The sequence below is a fragment of the Corvus moneduloides genome, chromosome 7 (assembly GCF_009650955.1).
Source record: "Corvus moneduloides isolate bCorMon1 chromosome 7, bCorMon1.pri, whole genome shotgun sequence".
In the NCBI taxonomy this organism is placed as follows: domain Eukaryota; kingdom Metazoa; phylum Chordata; class Aves; order Passeriformes; family Corvidae; genus Corvus; species Corvus moneduloides.
The window spans coordinates 29244885-29271911 of record NC_045482.1 but is presented as its reverse complement, the minus strand read 5'-3'; the positions used below and the strand labels follow the sequence as shown (position 1 = coordinate 29271911).

General features: G+C 42.5%; 1 protein-coding gene across 3 annotated transcripts in view; it reads left to right on the top strand.

Annotated features, from left to right (window-relative positions):
- The window catches only part of MYLK (myosin light chain kinase), a 198776-nt gene that overhangs the window by 84450 nt on the left and 87299 nt on the right, over window positions 1-27027 (top strand). The window contains exons 7-11 of one of the 3 annotated variants that reach the window (XM_032115204.1): window positions 201-237; window positions 2006-2580; window positions 4255-4458; window positions 4594-4728; window positions 14495-14647. In XM_032115204.1, the coding sequence (XP_031971095.1) occupies window positions 201-237; window positions 2006-2580; window positions 4255-4458; window positions 4594-4728; window positions 14495-14647 (1104 nt within the window). Of the gene's footprint in view, window positions 1-200; window positions 238-2005; window positions 2581-4254; window positions 4459-4593; window positions 4729-14494; window positions 14648-19823; window positions 19936-20029; window positions 20129-27027 lie in introns of those variants that run through there. The other 2 variants (XM_032115205.1, XM_032115206.1) reach the window with 2 other exon arrangements.

Here is a 27027-nt window from a genome sequence, read left to right as displayed (position 1 = left end):
AATGGACCAAGACCTCTTTGTGTTTCAGCTGAGCAGCTTCCTGTTGTCCATATCAATTTCAGGTGTGGTGATAGTCAATCTTGACTAAATTGAAAGAGTGAAGGTTCTTAAGTATATTTTTTGCTTAAAATCTTCCAAATTTTTGGAATTGTGCACCGTATTTTGTGTGTAAGTTACCTGTTTCTTCCTTTATGTTTCAGGTCCAGATAAGACTGACACATACCCTCAGCCACCTTGGTATGTTTTTACTACAGTATTTTCTCTGACTATTTAATTGCAGTGCACTGATTTTGATATTTACTGCATGTGCTTTCTTCACAAAGTCATAAATTTTTGGAGGGTCTGTATGTATTTGGAACTAAGAAAGTGTTTGCTTGGAATAAGATTCTCTCTTGCTGCCCAAATCAGCTGTCCTGGTAGACTTGTAGGAAATAGTTGGTGGAACTGGTGGCAACATTATGAAATACAGAGTTCTGGTCTGCTCCAGGAAAGCAAAATTTTAAAATAAGCTATGTAGGCAGAAATTCTACACTGTACCAGAGGGTCAAACTTCCTTTTTGGAGTTAACAGCCTGAGTGCACCTTGTCAGTACTGAGCTGGCTGTTCTTTCCTGTCATAAACTAAACATGGTATGGCCGTGGTTTTTGCTGTTGTCTGAAAATACATACAAATGTAGGGGTAAAGTAACAAGAAAAAATTAATATTTAGGCCTTTACCATGATTTTTAAAATTAAAATTTTTAAATTATTTTATAAAATTACTTTTCTTCATGAATGGAAAATGCAGGAATGAAAAGATCAGGGCTGTCTGTGTAAGACACTTTGATGAAGGCCAGTTTTTTTATAGTCATTGGGATGTTTATCTGTCCTCACATGCCCTGGGTGAGATTTCAAAATGGCATGTTCACATTGTCCTAACTGCAAAGTGGAATTGAAAATGCTGTGCTATTCTGTTTTTCAGATCTGTGTGATTTTTAGGAACATACTTGAAAGTAAGTTTAGTATAAATGAAACTGCATTGCAGGCAGAACTCCCCATGCATGTGGTTCTCCAGAGTAGTTCTGCATCCTCCATCATTTATTCACAAAAAAAGACATTTTGTAAAATGAAGAAGTCTTACAGTTGTCACTACAAATCTCAAACAGTACATCAAACTCCAGCTGAAGAAAGTACCCCAATAAATATCACAAGTCTCCCTAAGAGAATAAGTTAATGGCACCAAGTGTAGCAAAACAGAGTTGGGCTGGAAATTACTGCATTTATTTCAAATGTGTTCCCATTCTGCCTTGGAGTAATACTGTGGAAGTGTGAGACACAGACACAGTGCTCTACAGGTGATAGCTTAGGGATCAAAGCAGTCACCTTCAGTGAAGGAGATTTAGATTCAAGTCCCCAGTTAGTCAGCGACTCTTGTGCCCCCAAAATACTGAGCAGCAGATCCATTGTAATTCTGAGAAACTCTTCCTAATAAATCCATAGCTAATATTGTTACATCCAGTCAAGTTTTTAATGTGCCAATACCCCTTCTCTCTCCCCTAGACTTTGGTCAAGTGTCCTATCAGTCTTGTTTTGAAGTTACTTAAATTACAAGACACCACAATTAGAAATAGTAAAATCACTTCAGAATTTACATTTTCATTTCCCTTTAGGGAAGTATTTTATGTGACATTTTGAGCTATGATTGTACGTGACCTCAATTTATTAAAGCATCAAGTAGTGTTACATCATGGTCATTCAGATCTCATGTAATTGCTTCCCATCCAAAGCAGAGCATGCAAGGTTAATGTCTGACTCACAGAACATATTAGAACTTGAGCAGTGGACTTGTATCCCGAAATTCCTGAGTTGAGATAGTGTCTGAGCCCTGTTTTCATTTTATGAAGCTTTTCACTTCACCTCCTTGACCCATGTTCTTGATCTGTGTGAAAGAAGCTAAAGGCTAATCAGTTCACCTTCTTGCTAAGGGCTTATATATTTATATCTCCAAACTTCTTATTTTCCTTCAGCATGCCATCGAAACCAACCACATTAACCATTAAAGCTGTTGAAAATTCAGAATTTAAACAGGCAACCAGCAATGGGATTGCTAAAGAGCTGAAATCCAGCAGCACAGAACTCATGGCTGAAACCAAAGACAGGGTGTCAGCAAAGAAAGAGTCCTTTTACATCACCAGAGAAGCCAAAGAAAGTAAGCAAGTACAGCACCAAGAAACCAACGCACTGTCTTCTCAAGAACATAAAGAAGGAAAAAAGGGACCTCAGGTCTTGCAGAAAACTTCAAGCACCATCACACTACAATCTGTCAAACTGCAACCAGAACCAAAGCCAGAACCCCAGGCCTCTTCCATCAGACAGGGTGAAAACAGGAAAAGGGCGGTGCAGCTCCTGATGTCAGCTCAACAAACTCCACCTCTAACAGGGCATGTCAGTCCCAGGACCAGAGAAGCAGAAAACAGGTCTGGAGCTCTGGGGTCTGTAATGGAGGAGACGAGGGAGTCCCTGGGAATTCCCCCTCAGTTTGAGATCCATCCACAGAGCCTGGAAGCATCAGAAGGCCAGGAGATTAAATTCAAGAGCAAAGGTAAAGGCATGAAAATTATCCCAGCCCCTGGGATTAGTTGGAAAGGGGTTCCCTTTCTGTGCATGGAAGTGGAAAGTAATTCCTTCTTCTTTGGAAGTTGTTCTCCTCCTAAAGCCTTTTGGAAATAGATGCAGAATCCAATGCTGTTTCCACAACACTTAGTGAAATTTTCAAACCATCCTATACCATAGTGTCCATCTCCTCTCTCATCTGGAGTTTCCCAGATGTAACCAATGCTGCTCCTTCTAGGAGGTAGTTTTAGGCCCTCTTATATGAGGGTGCAAGAGAACACACTTTCAAGAACTGTAATTAGTTACACTACCCTTGAGCCAAAAAATCATCAGACAAGAAAATACAATCAGTCACTGCATGTCCCTTGAGGCATCTATTTTTATGTCTCATATTTGGTCAGCCTGATCTGAGTGCTTCCTAACGTCTGAAATGATAAAGTCAGAATTAAAAGTGAGGTTTAGAGTTTGTTCCACAGAATTTGAACGGGTTTTAACCTCTCAGAAGAGTAATGAGAGCTACATTTTGCTGCATCTAGGTAGTAGACTTGGAACACGTCTCTTTTTTTTTCTTAATTGCAATTTTAGAAAATAATCTGGAAGCATTTTTCTAGTGGTTTTTTTTTAATAACATTTGCACTTTAAAGCGTTCACATAAATGAGGAAGAAATTGTTGTTTTTTTTATTTCTCTAGAGGCAAAAAAAACCCCAAACCCAAAACAAATCACACAACACCATGGTAATTTATTTCATTTCTTGGTAAGTCTTGCCCCATGAGTACTGAATATACTTTCTATCGGAAGTCCAGAGTGTGTGGAGTGGAGAAAAGATTCTGAAGATCCTGGCACATTTTGAGTAGTTTATTTTTCAGGTATACTACTAAAAATATGAATTTTAGTAGTTTTCTGTCAGAGCATCTCTCATACTTTATAAGCTTTAGCTAATTCATGACCTTGTTTGGTAGGGAAATACAGTTCTTGTTGTAGAGAAAAAAGGCAATCATCCAGTTTTTATTGAAGCCAGTGAATGCCTTCTCATTTGGCTTTGGACCCAAAGCACAAACTCTTACATGCAAAGGCAGGGTGTCTGCAGGGAGGTCACAGTGGAATGTCCCTAATGCACTTTAGTAAGTAATCCGAGAAACTCCCCTGAGAATCCTCTCTGGAGATTGACCAGGGTTGCTTTCACTGGCCCTTCTCCCTGCTTGTGCAGCCTCACCTCAGGCACATCCAGGACTGTACCAAGGTGTCCTTTGAATATTTCCTGGGTGGGGAAACTCCACAACCTCTCTGGGCAACCTGTGTCAGTGCTGAGTAAAGAAAGGTTTGTGTTCAGACAGACTTCTGTGTTTCAGTTTCACATCCATTTTGTCTGTGACTTTTAGAAGAACAGTTTTCAGACAGAAGATTTTTTTCAGATATGGTTTTTCAGGTTACCAAATATTTGTTATTTTAAAAGATGGACTGGCCAAGAAGTTTTGGAAGATCAAAAATATCAAACTATCTTCCTGACAATAGTTTTTTGTATTGCCCATTAAGGACTATGTGATTATGTAGTGTAAAGTGTACCTAATTTATACTGAAGTAAATAATACTAAATAAATATATACTAAATAACACTAATTATGAATACCTATTCTTAAAAATCCAAATATCTGATTGTTTAGTTTCAGGAAAGCCAAAACCAGATGTGGAGTGGTTCAAAGGAGGTCGACCTATTAAAGCTGGAGAAGATGTCCAAATATATGAAGAAGATGGAATTCATTGTCTATGGATAAAGAAAGCCTACTTGAGGGACAGTGGATCTTATAGCTGTGCAGCTGTCAACTCCAAAGGCCAGACTTGCACCAGCTGGTTGTTAACTGTCAGAAGTAAGTAAGCTCTTGTGAACCCGTCTGCACTTTGGAAACCGTGGTTGCCTAAGCATACTTAGAAAAAGGCTCGAAGTGGTAAAGCTAATTTCATCAGTTTCAGTTAAAGGAACTGTTTTCATTTTGGTTTTAAAGGGCCTAAAGTTGAAGAGGTTGCTCCGTGCTTTTCCAGCGTCTTGAAAGGATGCACTGTGAGCGAAGGGCAAGACTTTGTGCTGCAGTGCTGTGTGGGAGGGGTCCCTGTGCCTCACATCACATGGCTTCTCAATGGTAAGGAATCCCCTGCTCTGCAACACCTGCATGAACGTACTGACACCTCAAAGCGCTCTGAATCACCCTAATGCAACCCGCTGGGACACCTGAGGAAAACCCTCTACACGAGCATCAAGTGCTCAAAAGGCGATGTGAGCAGGGTCTGTGTTGCCGCAGTTCTGGCCTGTGTCCAGCAGGGTGCGCTGGTGACACGGCTGTGCCAGGTGAGTTACCTGGGCTGTGTCACACGCTGTGCTGCTGCTGGTGACACGGCTGTGCCAGGTGGGTTACCTGGGCTGTGTCACACGGCTGTGCTGCTGCTGGTGACACGGCTGTGCCCGGTGAGTTACCTGGGCTGTGTCACACGGCTGTGCTGCTGCTGGTGACACGGCTGTGCCAGGTGGGTTACCTGGGCTGTGTCACACGCTGTGCTGCTGCTGGTGACACGGCTGTGCCAGGTGAGTTACCTGGGCTGTGTCACACGCTGTGCTGCTGCTGGTGACACGGCTGTGCCAGGTGAGTTACCTGGGCTGTGTCACACGGCTGTGCTGCTGCTGGTGACACGGCTGTGCCAGGTGAGTTACCTGGGCTGTGTCACACGCTGTGCTGCTGCTGGTGACACGGCTGTGCTCAGATGAGTTACCTGGGCTGTGTCACACGCTGTGCTGCTGCTGGTGACACGGCTGTGCCAGGTGAGTTACCTGGGCAGTGTCACACGGCTGTGCTGCTGCTGGTGACACGGCTGTGCCAGGTGAGTTACCTGGGCAGTGTCACACGCTGTGCTGCTGCTGGTGACACGGCTGTGCCAGGTGAGTTACCTGGGCTGTGTCACACGCTGTGCTGCTGCTGGTGACACGGCTGTGCCAGGTGAGTTACCTGGGCTGTGTCACACGGCTGTGCTGCTGCTGGTGACACGGCTGTGCCAGGTGAGTTACCTGGGCTGTGTCACACGCTGTGCTGCTGCTGGTGACACGGCTGTGCTCAGATGAGTTACCTGGGCTGTGTCACACGGCTGTGCTGCTGCTGGTGACACGGCTGTGCCAGGTGAGTTACCTGGGCTGTGTCACACGGCTGTGCTCAGATGAGTTACCTGGGCTGTGTCACACGCTGTGCCAGGTGAGTTACCTGGGCTGTGTCACACGCTGTGCCAGGTGAGTTACCTGGGCAGTGTCACACGCTGTGCTGCTGCTGGTGACACGGCTGTGCTCAGATGAGTTACCTGGGCTGTGTCACACGGCTGTGCTCAGATGAGTTACCTGGGCTGTGTCACACGCTGTGCCAGGTGAGTTACCTGGGCTGTGTCACACGCTGTGCCAGGTGAGTTACCTGGGCAGTGTCACACGCTGTGCTGCTGCTGTTGACACGGCTGTGCCAGGTGAGTTACCTGGGCTGTGTCACACGGCTGTGCTGCTGCTGGTGACACGGCTGTGCCAGGTGGGTTACCTGGGCTGTGTCACACGGCTGTGCTGCTGCTGTTGACACGGCTGTGCCAGGTGAGTTACCTGGGCAGTGTCACACGCTGTGCTGCTGCTGGTGACACGGCTGTGCTCAGATGAGTTACCTGGGCTGTGTCACACGGCTGTGCTCAGATGAGTTACCTGGGCAGTGTCACACGCTGTGCCAGGTGAGTTACCTGGGCTGTGTCACACGCTGTGCTGCTGCTGGTGACACGGCTGTGCCAGGTGAGTTACCTGGGCTGTGTCACACGGCTGTGCTCAGATGAGTTACCTGGGCTGTGTCACACGCTGTGCTGCTGCTGGTGACACGGCTGTGCCAGGTGAGTTACCTGGGCTGTGTCACACGGCTGTGCTCAGATGAGTTACCTGGGCTGTGTCACACGCTGTGCTGCTGCTGGTGACACGGCTGTGCCAGGTGAGTTACCTGGGCTGTGTCACACGGCTGTGCTGCTGCTGGTGACACGGCTGTGCCAGGTGAGTTACCTGGGCTGTGTCACACGCTGTGCTGCTGCTGGTGACACGGCTGTGCCAGGTGAGTTACCGGGGCTGTGTCACATGGCTGTGCTCAGATGAGTTACCTGGGCTGTGTCACACGCTGTGCTGCTGCTGGTGACACGGCTGTGCTCAGATGAGTTACCTGGGCTGTGTCACACGCTGTGCTGCTGCTGGTGACACGGCTGTGCCAGGTGAGTTACCTGGGCTGTGTCACACGCTGTGCTGCTGCTGGTGACACGGCTGTGCCAGGTGAGTTACCTGGGCTGTGTCACACGCTGTGCTGCTGCTGGTGACACGGCTGTGCCAGGTGAGTTACCTGGGCTGTGTCACACGGCTGTGCTGCTGCTGGTGACACGGCTGTGCCAGGTGAGTTACCTGGGCTGTGTCACGCGGCTGTGCTGCTGCTGGTGACACGGCTGTGCCGGGTGAGTTACCTGGGCTGTGTCACATGGCTGTGCTCAGATGAGTTACCTGGGCTGTGTCACACGCTGTGCTGCTGCTGGTGACACGGCTGTGCTCAGATGAGTTACCTGGGCTGTGTCACACGCTGTGCTGCTGCTGTTGACACGGCTGTGCCAGGTGAGTTACCTGGGCTGTGTCACACAGCTGTGCTGCTGCTGGTGACACGGCTGTGCCAGGTGAGTTACCTGGGCTGTGTCACACGCTGTGCTGCTGCTGGTGACACGGCTGTGCCAGGTGGGTTACCTGGGCTGTGTCACACGGCTGTGCTGCTGCTGGTGACACGGCTGTGCCAGGTGAGTTACCTGGGCTGTGTCACACGGCTGTGCTGCTGCTGGTGACACGGCTGTGCCGGGTGAGTTACCTGGGCTGTGTCACACGGCTGTGCTGCTGCTGGTGACACGGCTGTGCCAGGTGAGTTACCTGGGCTGTGTCACATGGCTGTGCTCAGATGAGTTACCTGGGCTGTGTCACACGGCTGTGCTGCTGCTGGTGACACGGCTGTGCCAGGTGAGTTACCTGGGCTGTGTCACACGGCTGTGCTCAGATGAGTTACCTGGGCAGTGTCACACGCTGTGCCAGGTGAGTTACCTGGGCTGTGTCACATGGCTGTGCTCAGATGAGTTACCTGGGCTGTGTCACACGCTGTGCTGCTGCTGGTGACACGGCTGTGCTCAGATGAGTTACCTGGGCTGTGTCACACGCTGTGCTGCTGCTGGTGACACGGCTGTGCCAGGTGAGTTACCTGGGCTGTGTCACATGGCTGTGCTCAGATGAGTTACCTGGGCTGTGTCACACGGCTGTGCTGCTGCTGGTGACACGGCTGTGCCAGGTGAGTTACCTGGGCTGTGTCACACGGCTGTGCTGCTGCTGGTGACACGGCTGTGCCCGGTGAGTTACCTGGGCTGTGTCACACGGCTGTGCTGCTGCTGGTGACACGGCTGTGCCAGATGAGTTACCTGGGCTGTGTCACATGGCTGTGCCAGGTGAGTTACCTGGGCTGTGTCACACGGCTGTGCTGCTGCTGGTGACACGGCTGTGCCAGATGAGTTACCTGGGCTGTGTCACATGGCTGTGCCAGGTGAGTTACCTGGGCTGTGTCACACGGCTGTGCTGCTGCTGGTGACACGGCTGTGCCAGATGAGTTACCTGGGCTGTGTCACATGGCTGTGCCAGGTGAGTTACCTGGGCTGTGTCACACGGCTGTGCTGCTGCTGGTGACACGGCTGTGCCAGGTGAGTTACCTGGGCTGTGTCACACGCTGTGCCAGGTGAGTTACCTGGGCAGTGTCACACGCTGTGCTGCTGCTGGTGACACGGCTGTGCCAGGTGAGTTACCTGGGCTGTGTCACACAGCCCCTCACAGCGCTGTGACGTGGCTGTGCCGCAGCTGCCGCCCCGTGCTGAATCCTGTGCTGCCCCCACGCCTTTGGCACAAGCTTTTGCTCCAAGCATAATGGGTTGGCATCATGATCCTGCAGAGACAGTAAGTTCTAAGCAAGGTATCAGAGAATCACAGAATATTCTGAGGTAGAAGGGACCCACAAGGAACATCAAGTCCAACTCTTACATGAATGGCCTATACAGGGATCAAACTCACAACCTTGGCATTATTAGCCCCGTGCTTGGTCCAACTGAAACCTTTCTGGTTCAGCTACTGTAGGTACGTCTCCCAATTTATATTTAGTTTCCACTCAAAATACTCTGAATCATTCAAGAGTTATGTTGTAGGAATGTATAAATTACCACAGGAGATATGTAGGAAGGGCCTACCTGCACATATGAGAAGTAGTGAGGGAGCTTATATTCATATTTAGTTTTAACTCAGATTTCGGCTTCTCTTGAGTTGTGTCTGCTTTGCCCTAAAAAGACTCTTATACGTAAACATAACAACAGATTGATTTAATAGGAATAAAGAAGTACTACATCAAAACTGCTTTGCCCATTTTGAACTATCAGGAATCACTTCTAGTATCCTGTCAGACCTAGCACTGCTCATGCAAAGCAATCAACCCATCCCCAAGATGCACAATTCCAGTTGTACAATGCAAACAGCATTAAGGTGGATCATTTAAACAAGGTGATCATTTAAACATCATTCATTTTTCAATACATGTGTTTATGCTTTGCAGTCTGAGTGCAGTATTTCACTCTTTACAGTAGGGAGGAGACCAGTGCTTGATTCCACCCTTCCATCAGCTGGGAAGGTCATAATTGACCTTAGCAGCTCTGTTCCCAAGATCTTGAAATCACAGCTCTTCTGGTTGCTTCTCAACCAGAAATATGTTCCTTGAGATCCTAATGTTTGCCTAAAGCTGACTAAAAAAAAGTAAAATATTTTTTACTTTTATCAGACTGTATAATCTCCTACCCTGTCCTGATGACACAGCTGAACAGTCAAGTTTCCTTAACTTCCTCTTAGTATCAAAGTTAGGCCCAATAATCAGTGTTTTGCTTCAATTCCAAATGATTTCAGAAATCCAGGCACTACATGCTTTGGCTAAGGACTCTTTCCATTTAAAGCCATATCTCTAAAACACTAGAAAAATTTATTCAGCTTAACTCTTGATCACCTCTTCTACTCCTGAAGTGCAATTGATTTTTTCTTTTTGGCAGATTCTCCCAGTCTATCTGTCTTTGTGTGTGTGTGCACATGTGGTTATAAACAAAGAATTGCATACTTTGCCATAAAGATGTTTCATTTTAAAAATAATTATTTGCACATGATCTCTGTTTTCCTTTAGCTATTCAGAGTAAATGGGCTAACTGAAAAAGGTGGCAGGGCAAATGAACCGTGACCTTGAGATTGGTATGTTCCCACAGCCTGGGCTGTTCCCCTTCCCAATAACTCCATGTCTAGAATAGAAAGGCTGGTGCTTTATTTACAACACAAAACATGTGAGTAAAGGTTCTGACACTCTCCCATTGGACATAATTTGTTTCTCTGTCTGAAGGCTGTGCTGAAGTTCCTCCTTTGCAGATGTGAGTAGAATCTCTGGCTGTACAAAATTGTCTTGCAGCTCAGGAGCAACTTTGAGTCATTTCATCTTCATATTCCAAGGTACCCTTGCTCTTAGTGTTCCCTTAGACATTGAATGATGTAGTTATACTCAGTTATCTTCACATACAGAGCATCTTCCTGTCTCACTTGACTGACTTTGAGTTGATTTTCAAATGACTTGCTGCTCATCAGGCATAGATATATGGTCTCCATTTGTGTAACCATGTTCTAATCAGAACACTATTGTCTCCTGAAAAATAAAGCCTAGACATAAATAGGCCACATATTTCTGTGATGTACTGTCCCCCACTGCCTTTTTTCAGGTCGTTTATTTTATATTGACCTTTCTTCTCACTGAAGTCATTAGTCTGCCCCTGTTCAGGTGTAATCATGCTTACATTGCATCCAAACTTCTAGCTGCAATTGGCTTGATATCACAATGCAGGTGGGGGTTGTTTTTTAGTTAGTTCAATTTCAAACCATTAGGGTTCTGTAAGTGAGAGTCAGTGCATTAACTCTGCTCTTAAATCAAAAGGCAGTGATGAGTCGACATAACAGAAGCACAAGAAGCTCTCATAATAATAAAAATTAGACACATCATATATTACTCTAAAGACACAAGCACACGACTTTCATTCCAGACTGCTGAAACATATCACTATAGTTTAATGCTTTTCTGTCTTGTACAGGATTGTGAGACATAACTGTTTATATACCATTTTGATACAAATGTGAAGGGATTATAAATAGTTGTTTAATGTTGATAATTCCATCTACACTCCTAGGGTTATTATTTTACTTAAGGATCAAGTTGGCTGTGGTGATATCCACTTGAATGCAAACATTTCCTTCCTGTCTACCACCTAGTTAGATATTACAAACTTCTCATATTTACATCCATGATCAAATAAAGGAGAAAATTGTGCTTCTGGTCTTGAAGTATTACTCCAAGCAGACATAACAGTACTTTTGGCAAAATGACGTGGTAGACTCTTTCATCAACTAACTGGCCATAAGAAGAAAACAGTATATTCACAGTATATAATTTGAGGCAGGCAGACCAATTCTGTTTTAAAAAAAGGTGTATTAGCATCTGCTCTCCATGTTTGGAATGTAAAGCTTTTTATATTCACAACTGAACTCTGCTATGACAGAGGAAAAAGCAATATGCTGTGAGCAGTCTCACTACTGTTCAAAATACAGCACTTTTGCAGAACTCCATAGAAAAAAAAAATCAGATGGGACAGGACGTGTAAAGTTCACTAGAAAATATCAAATGCAAATTGTCCTCGAAGCATGACAGTGATAACAAACCAGAATCAATTTGAGGGGAATAGTGAGGAAAGAGTGTATATCTTGGTGAAATAATGAATGTAAAGACCAAGTTATCAATCATAAGAAACATGAATGGAAGGCTGCTTTGCGAAACAAACAAGAAAAATAAGGAAGGAAGCAGAACCTGCTCCCTTCCTGGCTGGCCATGCCTTGATACTGAACAGGCTCCATGGTGTTCAGTCTGCCTTCTCCAATCTCCAAGGAGCCCACACCACCTGAGAACTGAAAGCCTTGAAACAACTTCTTGCACAATGTTACATACAAGTACTGCTTTAGATGCCAAGAATATTTACCAGCTGGGACTACGTGCAAATTCAAAACGTTTTCCAAGCACTACAGAGGTTGAGCTCTCCTTCAGGTCAAGTGAGATGAAAAATAGATGGTATATGCTCTGCATTGTCTGTAATTACTTCTTCTTAGCATCTATGAGGATGAGAAGTTTTTCCATATTCGTAGAGACTGCACAAATAAGAGCTACTTGACTATGAATTTTATCTGAGCTCTTACTCTTCTCTGCAAATCTACCATTAAAGCTTTTTTCCAGCTTTTTCAAGATGCTTCTTTTGTCCTTTTGCTCTCCCTCTACGTTTTATTAAAGTTTCTTTCTGAATTTTCATTGATTTACTGACAACTTCCCTGAAAGTAAACTTCTTGTGTTTTAGTTCTGGCCTCACCAAAGCCTTATAAATAACTTTTTGCATGTCCTCTCTGTGACAATACTTCAGTGTGTAACTCCAATTTACTTTATCTTTTTAAAATACTTTCTGGTTAACTTCCTTTGCAATTGTAGGAATAAGGAGTCTATGACTGTTTTAAGTATCTTTCTATTCATATTGCTTTCTGTGTGGGTTTTCTTTCTCTCAAAGTTTAATTGAACCTCTTTCTGCTGAATTTAAGAACAGTATCACCATGACTTTAGCATAACAATTCTCTGAGTAGTGTTTGGTTTTAGGATAGCTTTGTGATTTGTCCAGAAAGCTTTTAATAAATGGGCCAGGGGAAAATTTCCTTTCTTCAGGCATAACATGCCAGCAGAAAGGTATTTTTTGTTATTGTTCCTGCTGCCAAGCTGTCCTGGAGATTTGACTGGTCTGCCTCTGGAGAAGGGAACGTTTCACTACTGGGAGAGTTGTTTTTATTACATCAAAATATAAGTACGGTGGATGTAACTTAGAATCTTGCTGCAGGTTATTCCTAAGGGCTGATGAAAAGGCTGTTCTGTAGGTGAATTAACTATTTTGTGAATAATGCTAAAAAATAGCCAGTTTTTTGGAGCTAGAGTGAAAAAGAGCTCTGAAAAAATTTGAGGACATGGTGAAGGAGTCCACTTTTTTTTTTTCATGCAGAACACTTACCCTATTCATTTGGTTACTTACAGCAGAAATATAAAGGCATTGTTCTGCTTTTGATGATGCAGCTTTTATCCCGAGTGTATTTCTGGTATAGCATCATAGCATCATTTGTCACCACTAATACTTTTCAATGTCAGAATCCCAGGCAAGGACCCTGTCAGGTTAGACATTCTATAGCTGGACCAGGAAAGCAGTCCAGTGTCCCTTGTCCAGAGAGCTTTGTCTGCTTGGGCTTTAACTCTACCTGTACGTATTTGAATGTAGTGCGATTCCCATGTGCAGAAACTCTGTGGTCCAACATAATAGTTCCAACAGTCTGTGTGTGACTGAGGGAAAATGAGCTCCAAGGAACCAGTAATAAAAATATGTGACCTGTGACAAAGGCTGGAGAGAGTTTATTCTAAAATTGGGGTCTTCTGGGGAGTTGATTAAATATTCACCCCAATTTTTCATGCAACAGAAAATTTGCTAACTTAATGAACAGATGGCTTATAAGCAAAGCATGAAGATCATCTACCACATTTTATAATATATGCAAGTACTGGATGATGCTGATTTTGACACGTCTGTATTTCAGAGTGAAACTTTGTATGCAGATAGGTAGTGCACAGATAGTGCACACTGCCTTCTGAGTTGGTTTCCTTTGAAAATCAGAGATGAGAGAAAAATCATTTAATTTATCCTACTCATAGTGCAGAACTGGTTCTTAGAAATCACAGATATGTGTCCTTTAAAATTTTTTTGGCAATGTAACAAATTTTGATCTTTTTTGACCACAAACTTCCAAGCAACAGACACCTTCAAATCAGTCCTGCACAATTTCTCTGCTGTTTCATCCTCTTCTCTTAGATGACCCTAATTTCTATTTCCAGCATGATGTTTATGCACAGGTATAAAGTTGTCTTAAGTGTTGCATACACTGGGAAAGCAACCAAAGATGAGTCAGTAGTGGAAACTATTTAATATTGGGAAAACAGATTGCAGAAGCATTTCAAAAAGCAAGGCTGAGATTGATGACGGTTGCTGAAACAATAGCAAGGCAAATTTAAGCCATCTATACTAATATTCAAGCATGTTTCAAATGAATTCAAGGAACCAGTTTCTTAAAATGAACTTCTTTAACAGTCACATCACCACAGTTGACACTGTACCCTTCTGTTTCTGGCCATACTGTAGTGTAGATTGACTGCTTCTGTCAATCAGCTTCTTGCCTCCATTGCAGATTTTGTTGTCTCTCTTGGAATGTCTTCCACTACAAAGTACCTCTTGGAGGACTTCATATGCTTCTCCATGCCCAACAGATTTTGCACATCTAGCTTTATTTGCATTTTGTCTAGTTTCAGGCAAATTACAAGATGGAGACAATGTCTGAAGCAAACACACATTTCTTGTCTTATCCACCTCAAAGAGAATCGAAGATAAACTTTTGTCCTTTTGCTGCTACTCAAGGTAGCACCCAGTGAATCTGATGGTGAGCTTTGTCTGACAACCACGTTGTGCTTTGTGCTTGGGATGCTGCTGGTTGTAGTCACTAGAGAGCAGTGGCTGTGCACCACAGAGTGGGATTTGGCTCTGCACTTTAATATGCTGGCTGGTGTTAGGCATCCAGATTTCACTGAAAACTAGAAGTGCTTTTGAAATTTGTGGCTGATGTATTAAATCAATTCTCTTCCTTTCTGTCTGCAGACCAGCCAATTCAATATGCCCATTCCACTTTTGAAGATGGAGTTGCAAAACTGACTGTCCAAGATGCCCTACCAGAAGATGATGGAATTTACACCTGTCTGGCTGAAAACAACACAGGACAGGCATCTTGCAGTGCTCAGGTCACAGTCAAAGGTGAATATCTTAGACAGTTGTAATTACTACAATCATATAAGCTATAATATTTTTTAACAAAAATAATTTTGGATCCTTAGCAGAGGTGGTTTAAAGTGAATTCCTTGTTTTTTCCAAGCTTTTGTGAGCTGGGTACCTCTTCTCCCCCTTGGAGGTGTGTGCAACTTAAGTGCTTAAGGACTGTGTAGTGTAAAGTAATAAACACATTTCAGAAAAAGGTATTAGTGCTTTGACCTTCCCCAGGGCTTAGTGTACAGAGCAGTGAGGCTGTTCTGGAAGAGGTTTACCAGTGTAAGAAGGGACTGGGACTGCTGAAAAAAAAAGTAACTGCAGATATCACCCATCAGGCAGAGAATGTTACAGGGAGGAGGCAGATGCTACTCCTTTCTCTTGAAAGGCAGAGCACAGAGACCAGTGCCAGGGACTGCAGTTATGATAGCAAATGCCAATATCCTTGTTCTGTTACCAGGATTTATCAGGTATAATTCTGAACAGGCATGTATCAGCTGATTGGGGACTGTATAACTCTAAATAAGTGGAATTTTTGTAGAGAAAGTACCAGAAGAACATTGTAGTAAGTAATTGCCATGACCTGTTGTCTCAGAAATCTGACAGAGTGCTGATTTGACAGAACTGATTTGTTCCTGAAAACCATAATTCTGTACTACAATCTCAACAAACACATTCTAAAAGACCAGAGTTCAAAATGAAGACAATAGATGACAGAATTCCATGGATAAATTCATCAGTGAGGCAGTATCCATCAATATCATGGTCTTTATTCTTCCAGTCTCCCCTGGCATCAGTCTATATAGGTGTTTTGTTTCATGGCCTGGAGATTATCCCTCCCACCTCTCTCTTCAATCCCCCTCCCTCAGACTCTCCCTCCCTCTACAATCAAGCCTGTATTTGGTATTTGTCACCTGCAAATGATTTTTCCCCAAAGTTATAATAGTTTGTCACTGCCTATCCAATAGACTTCTGAGTGAGAACTGCCAAGGGAACTATTCCTTTTGTTTATGACTAAATAACACCTGCCCTAAATTTGTACATGCAGTTTGGTGGGAAATGTACCCTGATTCCTGGGATCTCAAGATTTGTCTTTGTTTACCAGTGTTCTGGGGTGCTTGTCTACAGCTCTTCAGTGCTGTGCCTGCCCCTGTTCTGACTGTATGGCAAGGGTAAAGTGAAAACAGCAATTCTTGTAAACCTATGAGTTAATTTCTTGATTACCGAATTGAAAATACAGTCATCCCCTTCCTGAAAAACTGCACAAAGTAAGAAAAATAAGAAAACACCAATTTAAAATAAGCTTGAAACTAATCTGTTCTCTAAGCTTTCATTAATTTCTCTGAAGGATTTCATCTGCATTAGCTAAGGGCCAATGAAGAGTGGTCCACCTCGAGGGAGCTGGTTTTGATGTGGGGCCTTCTGATCCTTGACTGGGACTCAGAAACTAAAGGAACAGTCCCCTCTTACTGAGCATTTCAGAGTTATTTTAGGGTTGACAGGCAATGCTAACGTGGGAGCAGTAGAGAGTGAGCCTTTCCCTGGGCTTGTGTGCTCTGCTGAGCTATTTCAGGCCACGTTGTCACTGTTGCACGGTGTTGGATTCCTCTTGCGCTTTACGTAGTCTGGGGCTAGAAAGCTGCATTGCCACCATCATGGGGAGTTAGTTTCTCTCATCTGCATCCCACTCATTTTCTGGGAGTCATGGAGTAGGGAGGGGGAAGAATAAGAGCAGAAATAAGAACATACATGACAGGCTGTAAAACTTCATGTTCAATATATTTACAGTTTTAGCTATCCTGTCTGCTTCTTCCCTAAAACTTATTATGTCCCTGTTGCCATGAGGATTACAGTAACTTTCCCCAAAACTCAGATCAATGTGGATTTTTCTGCCAAAAATAGTACCAAATTTAAAATCTAATTTCCAAATCTCTTATCTGTTCATGTATATTTTTCCATCAGAACATCTGTCAAAAGCTTATTGACATTAGAGTTCTCTGAGTCTCTCAATGCTGCTCCTAAGGCTTCTCTAAATTCTCAGTTTGTGCAAGCAGATTACAACAGAAAATGGTTGTATGTATGGAAAGGGAGAAAACTTCAAAAATTCTATCCTGACCAAACATTGATTTTTGGAATAAAGTCTGTAAAATCATTTCTGAATTGTAACCCCTCTTTCTCCAGTTCCTTTTTGTCTCCAAGCTGATTTAAGGATGTCAGGTTTCCTGCAGTGCTCATTGTTAGAGAAATATTTTCCTTTTTCATGTGAGAAGGAGTCTGTATTTAATCTAAGAAGGAACGGATGTTCTTGGCATATCATCAGTATCAGACCAGCATCAGAATCCAGCTTCTCCTTGGCTTGCTTCTGTGGTCCTTGGACACATCTCTGTCTAGGCCTACATTTCACGTCCTACTGCCATTTTGGCTTTGCTATTCTACTGCAGCAAGAATCTAATGAAGGGACATATCTACTGTGATCACTGGGGAAACTTTACCTGGAGTGAAGAGTCTGTCTTAACAGTAAAACTCAATTTTTTTTTTTCTAAACGAAATTCAGCTCACAGATAACTCAGAAAAGTTAGCAGCAAGGATAATGAGTGTCAAACTGTTCAATTCACATCTGAATTGTAGTACAAGATGGTCCTTAACCTGCTAGTAGGTTACAGGTGTTATCTAGCCACATGCCGTGTTTTCTAATCAACTTCTGTGCATTCTTTGGCTTTTGGAAGGTCTGTTACATTGTTTTTGTGAAAGGAAATTATTGTAGGAAACAACAATTTAAAGGCCCTTTGCCCCATAAAGGGTTACTGTTCCAAGTCCAGTTAAATACAAGAGTGGGATTTTTTCCAGTATTTTCAGCACGCTTTGCATTGGGCCCTGGATAATTAGCTAAGCTAATTGTGGCATAGCTTTCCTTCTAAGTCATCACTCTCAGATTCATTTATGGTTGTCTTTTTCTTCCTTAATGTTAAGCAGGATAAATTCTGTCTAGCACTGAACAACCTCAGAATTACTCCTTTTTTTAAATATGAAAAACAATGAAGGTACTTATTTGTTTGTAGGAGGTTTTTGACTGTGTCAAAAAAAAGTCCCACATTCATATGGATGGGGCATAAGGAATGCAATGGTCTTAAAAAATTCAAATTAATCAGTCTTCTGCTTATTAACATCTTCAGATCACTTCAGATCTCTCTACTTGAGTAAGTGATCTGAAGGCTGAGTAAATTGGGGTAGATCCATTAGGTAGTCTGTGGAGAAACTAAGTTAATCAAGGTGAAGCTAATTTTGGCCTTGTAAAGGACTAAGTAGACGAGACTGAACCCTGACAGCCATCTTCCCTCTGTCAGCAGTTTCTCAAAGCTGACACACAGGCAGAGATGAACTACAGAGATTGAGCAGTGCTCCCTGGAAAAAACAGCTTAACAAGTGTCTTCACCACAAGAATGATTTCTTACTGAATCTCCCAGTGAGTGGGTGCACTGGGTAAATGCTAGATCAATTGGCCTAATGCAAGTAAATCTGAGAGGTGAGAAACATGGTCACTGTTACTCAAACACTCAATTATAGATGTTCCTGAAATGGTACCATTTGCTACTAAATGGAGGATTATTTTTTTCTTACGCGTTGTTTTCTATACACACAAAAATCAAAATTTGGGAGGCTATGGGGCTGATGCACATTTTTTTAAAAAGTTTTTAAACATGTGCATGACTGATTTGTTACTGTTATTGTATGTGCAAGCTATTGTATTTGGTGTTCACATTTTCACATTTCATATTACAATTTTCATGTTGTTCTATGATATGAAAATAAGTATACAAGCCATTTTTAAATGCACCAGGCATCCTACTTAAAAAATAAACAAACCAACCAGCTCTTAACAGAGATATTTAGAGGACATTCAGGTCATCTGAAATATATGGTGATTATATACTGATGGGGATTGCAGATACTCAGGTTTATTTATGAATTTATGAATCAGGCTATGAATAAGTTATGAATTTATTTATTATTAATCTATTAATCAGGTTTTTAAAATGTATTTATCATGGTGGTTGAATATTTTAATCAGGTTTTTTATTAATAGGAAACTGAGGCGAGGAAAAGTTAATTGACTCTGGATATGCTTGTGTAGTGAGTTGGTGTTAGTGTTTTGCTGAGGCTGTGACAATCAGAGTATAAAGGCAAGACAGATGGAGGTAATAACTGGTATAGTTGGAAGGTAAGGCCAGCTCCCCGGAATGGTAACAGTTCTTCAGGTCTGCCTCATTCCTGAGATAAGCCTTCTGACATGTGGTTGTCTGTCAGTTAACTAATCACTGACAAGGAATTACAGGGCAGGTCCACCTGTAGAAAAAAATTGTCAAAGGGATATTTAATTACTTGACATTCACACCAATATCTGAGTGTGCTACACTTGATTATGGACTGCAGGAAGAGTGTGGGCTTTGTTGTGCCAAACCACATCAATATTGCATGTGGGAAGCTTCTCTTATTTTGCAAACAGACTCTGCATGTCAGGGGGGTAAGTGACTGCCTGGTTCAGCTTTCTCTAGTTATGATATCAAGCTGGGACTCCTAGGAGAATGTCCTCTGTCTTGCAGTTCTGCAGTAAATGACAAACAAGGTACCTGACCCACTGCACGCTCCTTGAGAGTTCTCCAGCTTCCTCATACCGAGCAGTAGCATCCCTGGTTGTCTCCAAGATGAAGCACATGAGATGTGGGCAGTGAGAGCAGCAGGGCAGGCTGGCAGCCATGGTGTTTCTGTGGGCTCTAATGCTCTGCAGCCACACATATTGCTGGTGCTTGTTTTCTGCACACTGCTGGGTTTTTTGTTTGTTTGTTTGTTTGTTTTACAGCAGGCCTAATACTCTTTGTAAGCAAACACTATTCAGCAGATAGGGCTGCTCCTGCTTATTGGCTCTTGACCTCATTTCTCTTTCCCTGCCAGCAGTGCATTTGCCTGGACTCACATCTGTTCCTCTTTCGTCCCCACCACTTTCTGTTCATGCCTTTTTTTCCCAGTGCAGCCTCCCCAGCATAAGTGTCTATGTTGGGAAGCCTGTAACCCTTCCAAGCCGATTACTGTATTCATTCATTGATCACTGGATGAGCAGATTAGAGCCACCTGAAAGCCTGTCACAGTCCCTGTTGTAACCAGTTTGTCAGAGCAGCAAAGGGAGATGCTTTCTGAAAAGCCGGTTTGTTTTGTTCCTGTCACTCTTCCATCTGGTGTGAGCGGGACCATAAAATATAACCAGGTGGAAGAAAAGCTATCAGGTAGGAATCTTTTCCTTCAGTCATGAGAGATGATCTCTTCAGGCTGTGGGTTGTTTTTCTTTCTGTCTCAGAATGACCCTTCTTAGACATTAATCATTTAAAGAAGGTTATCACTGCAATAAGCAGCCTCTCTTTGAAGACTTAATTGAGAGGCCACAGCTTTGTTTCTCTGAGATCCATATTTCTGCCAAAGGTAAGTGAAGAATGATGTTTTACTTGCCAATACTGATGAAATGTTTGTGGCGGCTTTTCAGTCACGCCTTATTTGAAAGCATTTTGCTTTATTTCAAGCATAACATAAATATAAAGCACTATAGGTGACTTTACAAAATATGCCAGTCTAGTCCTAGTAAATGTCCAAAAGGCTTTCCAGACCAGTAGCCTGGTGGGTAAGAATTGTAGGGTGGGTAAGAATAAGTAGCTTGTCTGTGTAAGAATTGGTTTCAGAGCACTAAATGAAAGGGAGAAGGGTTTTGTTACTGTATTGAAAAGTCAGAGGTAAACTGTCATGAGCATCAAAGAAAATCTGTTCCAAAGCTTTCAAGAGTGTTCCAAAGATCTCAGTCCAGAACTCTGTATGGTTCATCAACAGCTATAACCCTTCTAAGTTTGGGGTTGGTTTTTTTAAATTGCCTTCTTGCAGCACCTCAGGACCAAATGTGAAACAGAATGCGAGCTAGGGACCAAAACTGAAGGACAAAAGCAAAACGTGTGAAAGCTGTTATGATAGATGTGCCATCAATATAAAAAATGCACTCTAAAGACAGTTTCTTGTTATAAATCACTTCCAGAAAAAGGGGAACCAGATTTGGATGCAAATGAGGGATGAGTACTTGCAGAATGAGGAAAATTTAAATTTCAGAAATTGCATTTACATTTCTTATAAATGAAATAAAAAGATGAGATGCTGACAGGAAAAAAAATAATTTAAAAGGACAAGAAAGAAAAGAAAAAAACCTGCTCCTAAATCAACTGTGACAAGTAATCAAATACTGGGAGCATTAAATTTTTATGTACCAGAATGACAGAAAACAGATGATTATTACAACAGTTGGGAATGGTCCTGCATTGGCCAAAGGGCAAGCTGTCCCAGCTTGGATTGCCAAATTCTATAGTGTTCTAAGTTACAGCTGAAAAGTGGAAATCATCAAAATACATATAAAACCTATTCACTGAATATATGCCTGAGTAATTTTGAAAGCAGGGTCATGACATTACCCCAAAGAATGTTTTCAAGAGCAGCTGATGTGGATTAGCTAATGGGAACTCAAACAGCCATCAAACTATCATAGGATTAGCTAAATTTTTAAAACTTTCCAGAACTTGCCGAAGGGAAGCATCTATCATTCCTTTGCAGCAGAGGAACAGAACAGAGGGCAGGAACATTGTATAGCTGTGTGCTACTGCAAGTGCTTCTCTGCAGCTTCATTTTACTGAAGGCTTGACTGTTGGGCCACATACACGGGCTCTGTCTTTTTTTTTTTTTCAGGGTGGTGCCTTGGTTCAAGATATTTTTAATATAAATTAATCAAGAAGAGAAAACTGACCTCAAGCAATGCTATACTAGAGCTACCTTATCTTTTATGGGCTTAAATGCCAAATAGGTCTTGCTTTAGAATTCCTTTCTGACACCAACTTATACCCAGAAATACAGTGTTGTTGTATTTTTTCTCTTTTTTCCACTTTACATTAGTCTAACTTCAAATTTGGTTTCTTAGCTCTCAGTCTGAGCCTTATTTGTCTTTGGGGCTTCCCTAACAGCATTCTTAGTACAGCATCCTTTTGTTTGCTCACCCAAGAGAGGAGCAGAACTATTTTAATATTACCACGGGATAACTAATTTTGTTGCCAGTGTGGATTTGCCAGAGGAGGGAAAGGCTGAAGATCAGTGGCATCCTCAGGGACATGAGTGCTTTATGTGGTTGCCTGTTCTTACTGTGCTTCCATTGCATTTCAGCTCATGCACAGCCCAATTTTTTCTAACGGAACTGGTATCTCTATACATCATGACTCCCTGCAATTAAATTAGAATCTACCTGGACAGTCACACAAAAATTGAGACTATACATATGGAGGTGAAATTCTGCCTCAGTAGAATGCATATTTTCACTGTGGAGCTGACCTGGCTTGATCTAGCATGTATGAAGCACCTTTCCTGCAGTTCTCCATGTCAGACTGGTATCTAATGCTGGGGAATTTGTTAGCAGTGGGCCAGCTGAGCAGCCTTATAAATGTATTTGGTAGGTATACAGGCTCTCAGGCCTTCCATGGAGTTGCTGTCTGTGACAGTGACAAAAGAGAAATTATTTAATATAAATAACTTGCAAACAGGGTAAGTCATTAATAAGGCAGACAGTTCTGAAGGCAAAAGCAAACACCACTTTGGCTGCGGAAGCTTCCAGTGAGACTGTCAGGGAGGAATTCAGTCTGCTGACTGCAAAGTGATCTGCTGTGAACCCAGCCATCTATTTTGTATCTGTGACCCCTGCACTCTTTATTGAGCTTTCTCCTGAGGAGGGGAAGCAGAGAGGGAGCTGCAGTTCTCTTCTCTCTGGAATCCAGTGATAGGACTCATAGGAATGGTTGAAAGCTGTGCCAGGGGAGATTCTGGCCAGACATTAGGAAGCATTTTTCTATTGAGAGGGTGGTCAAGCACTGGAACAGATTTCCTAGAGGGGTGGTCAATGCCTTGAGCCTGTCAGTGTTTAAGGGGTATTTGGACGATGTCCCAAAGAACAGGCTTTAACTTTTGGTCAGCTTTGAAGTGGTCAGGCAGCTGGACTAGATAATCCTTGTAGGCCCCATCCAGCTGAGATAGTCTGTTCTATTCTGACTGTTCACTGAAACATGATTCTTACTGGTGCAGCCTTTTCGTAGTGGGATTTCTGGGGTGCCATCTCAGTTGCACAGAATCATAGAATATGCTGAGTTGGAAGGGACCCATCAGGATCATCGAGCCCAACTCCTGGCCCTGCACAGGGTACCCCAAGAATCACACAATATGCCTGAGAGCCTTGTCCAAGTGGTTCTTTAACTCAGACAGGCTTGGTGCTGTGATCACCTCCCTGGGAAGCCTGCTCCAGTGCTCAACTGGAACAACTCAATTTATTTGCAGAATAAATGGAGTAGCGAAACAGGTTAAAATGCTGGTGATCTGGTGATATCCCATGCAGAGGAAAGATTCTGGAAAGAAGGACCATACGTGGAGTTGCAGGATAGGGCTGGAAGACTAGCCCAGAGTAAAATAAAGTGATTTCCAGACATGATAAAGTGGAACTTGGTCTCCTTTGTATAATCCCAACCACCCTTACTGGTACAGGCTTAGGGCATTGTCAGTCTTAGGTTATCAGTTTTTCTGTGTAATGCAAGGACAGCATACAGACTATAACTTGTCCCAGCTCTTCAGTGAAAGCATCTCCCAAGGATATTTAAATCTTACATTCCATTTACAAAAACCAGATTATAACTGCAAAAATAAATGATGGGAGGTAAATGTGTAAAGAACACTGCTAGGTCATTGAACACCTAGTTCTCATGACCTAAGTTTGCAAAATGGCATACTAACCTGAGATCTTTAATAAAGCAGAAATATTCCTACATGTCTCAGGAACATAAGGTCTGATACTTTTTTATGCCATTATAAATCAAGTTTTGAATTCTTGAAAAACTCTCATAAAATTTTATGCCTCAGGCCTGAGGCAAAGACAATTTACAGAAAGACAATGTGTGTCTTCATATCAATTTTCTGCCTTATAAAATCTCTTAATTTTTCAGTTGATAGCATTTTTAGCTTAAGATCTGGTAATGTCTGGATTTTTCACACCAAAAACATTTGAGGATGTGAAATTCTTTTCAAGCTCGAGATCTGTGTGTGAACCTGAGTCTTGCTTTGAGAGTTTTTAGTGGAACCTGGTGCTTCTCTCTCTGAGCCTGCTCACGCAGAGCTTTTTGAGTTAAGCATTCTCCCCAGCTCAGTTGAGTTATTAGCCTGTGAGCCAGAATGATATTTAAACACCATAAATGGTAAATGTTGCCGAGGCAGCCCTTCCGCACGGCTCAGACGAGGCATTAGTTGGCAGTCAACCACATGATGCTGGCAAACAGATTCCTCGAGCATAATTAAACCTCTTGTAAGACTAAACACTGCAAGTTTTTTTTGTGGTGTTCTGAACATAATGCAGCAAACTCTCTATTCTTTGCATGTCCTTGACTTGTCACCAGTTGTAACCCTGGCCTTGGCTGCTGAGCTGCTGCACTAGAGCTGTGTGTCTGTGCAGTGCTGTAGCTGACCCAGCCTGAGCCGGGGGCTGGAAAGGTCAGTCTCCAGAAGTTCCTTCCAAACTCAGTTGTTGTGTGATTCTGTGCAGTGCTCAGCATGCTGAAGTCCTGTTGATATTTCAACAGGAGATGTCAGCATTCTGCAGCTCACATGAAAACATCTTCAGTACATCTGGGCAGGCAAATGAACAAGAAAATTTCCTAGACTAGAGATGTCCATAAAATATTAACTGTTTTGAGTATAAGCCTAGGTAAAACCTAGGTCTAGCCTTTGGAAACCTTCTTAAAGTTCGCATCATGATCTGGATTTTCTTGTTCAGTTTCAGCAGCAAGTCGGGGAATGGGAATAGCACAGTGCAGTTATTGATTCTTCTTTTCTGTCTCTCCGAGGATATAGATTTGTCTTTTACCTTAGAATATAAATAGTTGGTTGCATAATTGCAGTTAAACTGGTTCAGGTGTATTGTGAAATTGACTTGTACTAGGTTAACTGTTCAGTGCAGCATGAATTTTCCCCTTTTCTGTGAGATATACACCTTGAACTCAATAACTCACCCTTGCTCATCATTATAAATATGTTTAAAAATATGCTCAAGCCCTAAGTTCTGATCCAGGCCAAGGTTTTAAAAAATTCAAGTTTATTTTGGCTTAGACCCACAGCTAACATTAAGACTCCTCTTGCAATAACTTCCAGCCTGCAAATATGCAGAGGTTAAATTTATGTAAGGACGCTTTGAAACCTGGATTGAGAAAACTCAAATAAAAGGAAAGCATTTTTTATCACCTTAAAATTCTGTTAATACAGGTTAATAAATAATCCAAATTTTGCTACAGCCACTGTAGTTAGATTACCTTACTATTGATTACACAAATACTGGAACCCAGAATAAGAGATTAATAGAAATAGTTTTACATCAAAGGTAATATATGTCTTCCTATTGCCATCCAAATATGTTGAGAATTTGTACCTTTTCTAAGAAATTGGAACAGTTTCAATTCCCCTTAATCTTTAATGCAGAAAAGTAGTTTTTGTAAACACAGATTTGGATGCTCATTTGAGTGTCTTTCTAATAAAAAATGAACCCTCAAGGGTAAGGGAATGTGGTGGGAAAAGCCTATATTCCTTTTCCTTTGTACAAAATGCATGTGGATATATAAAGTACTATTTACATGCTTTGCTTACTATTTCTGGTCTCCCAGGCTGTGTTTCCCACTGAGCTGTGCATCTTATTACTTACTGTTTCCGAACATTCATGCATATTAAAAAAGGCAAAAACCAGAAAACTTATAAGTGAGATTATTGTGGTGGACTTTTAAATCTATCACCCTGTGTTACACCTTATCAAGAACCTGTTGAAACGACAGAGCAATCACTGTCCACCAGAAAGGCTCCAGCTGGGCTTACACATTGTGCCAGACTATGGCTCTGTGCAAAAATTTTTCTCTGTAAGACACCTTTCAGAAAATCATAGTTCTCTTCCATATTGTCTTACACAATTTGACCTGCATGAAACCAACAGCTGTGGTTAAAAAATCGTGGCAGCTTTTGTAAGCTACGGCAAAGTAAACTAGATGTAAGGTCTGAAAAGAAGTCATCAAAATGTACCTGTGTTTTATCAAGCTCACCCATGGGAGCCGTAGGTAGGGCTCTCTGATGTCCCCCATGAACTGCCTTGGCATGGTCCAGGGGGGGGAATTGAGTGCACCAGCAGAAGCTGATTGGGAAGGGAAAGGGACAGAGAAAATTAACTGCCCTGGGCAGAAGTTTTTAGTAACTGTTGACTCTTTTATTCCTTGTTTTCATTCTTAGAGATGAACCTACCCCTGCATGAAAGCAGTAAGAATTAAGAGTGACAAGGGAGCTATTAAATGGCTATAGGCGATTAGAGAGCATTAACATAATAGAGAGAGATCAGATCTCCTCTTTTTTCACATCCAGCTGAATAAGCTTGAGGATGCATAGATACATAATGAAGTCATACCCTTATGCTAATGTCAGGCAAAATTTTCCTTAGGTTCCAGATTTCCTTTCTGGTGCCAAATGTGCTGTATTTTTATTGTCTGTAGTTTTGGCAGCAGAAATACCCTGCAGTGTTACGAAAGAGGATGTGTCAGCCAGAAGCACAGTGACTTGCACTATCTCAGCTGGGAGCTTTACCTCTGTCTTCTTCCTTTCCTTCTCTCCTCCTGCTTTGGGCTCTGAAGCCAGCGCTCTCTGAGGGTGTATGGATTTTGAACCCCAGCAGAGTTTGTGTGGTGAAAGGGACTTCGGAGGAATCAGGGAACACAAGCCCTAATCCTGGCCAGGGCTTTCTGTGCAGTTTGCTTATTTGTTTTCTCATCTTCTTCCCTACTATTTTACTGGTGTAAGTCATAGATTTTGTTCCTGATGTATGAAACTAGAAAGCACCTAGCTGTGGCCAGGGAATGTGAACTTCTATGATTGTTGCACTTTTTGAAGCCACCCTTTTGCAAACAGTTCCTGGGTTTTTGTGTATGGTTTTCCTTTAAATATTTTACTGTCAAAAGAATTAGCCAGGTGTTTTCAAAAGGAAGTAAAATCACACAGTATCTTTTTGACGTAGATGGGAACAAGAGGTATTTGCTTAATTTCAAATGATCAGCATCCCATCTTTTCACTCCGAAATCAATTTAATTGCTGTTTTCCAAACGAGAGCTGTAAGACTAAAATTGAAAGAGCCCTTAGATATATTAAAATAAGCTGTGAAAATGTAGAGCACTGCTATTTCATCATAAAATTGTGAAATGTTAAAGCATTCATCAGACAAACACTGAGTCAATGCATATTGCTAT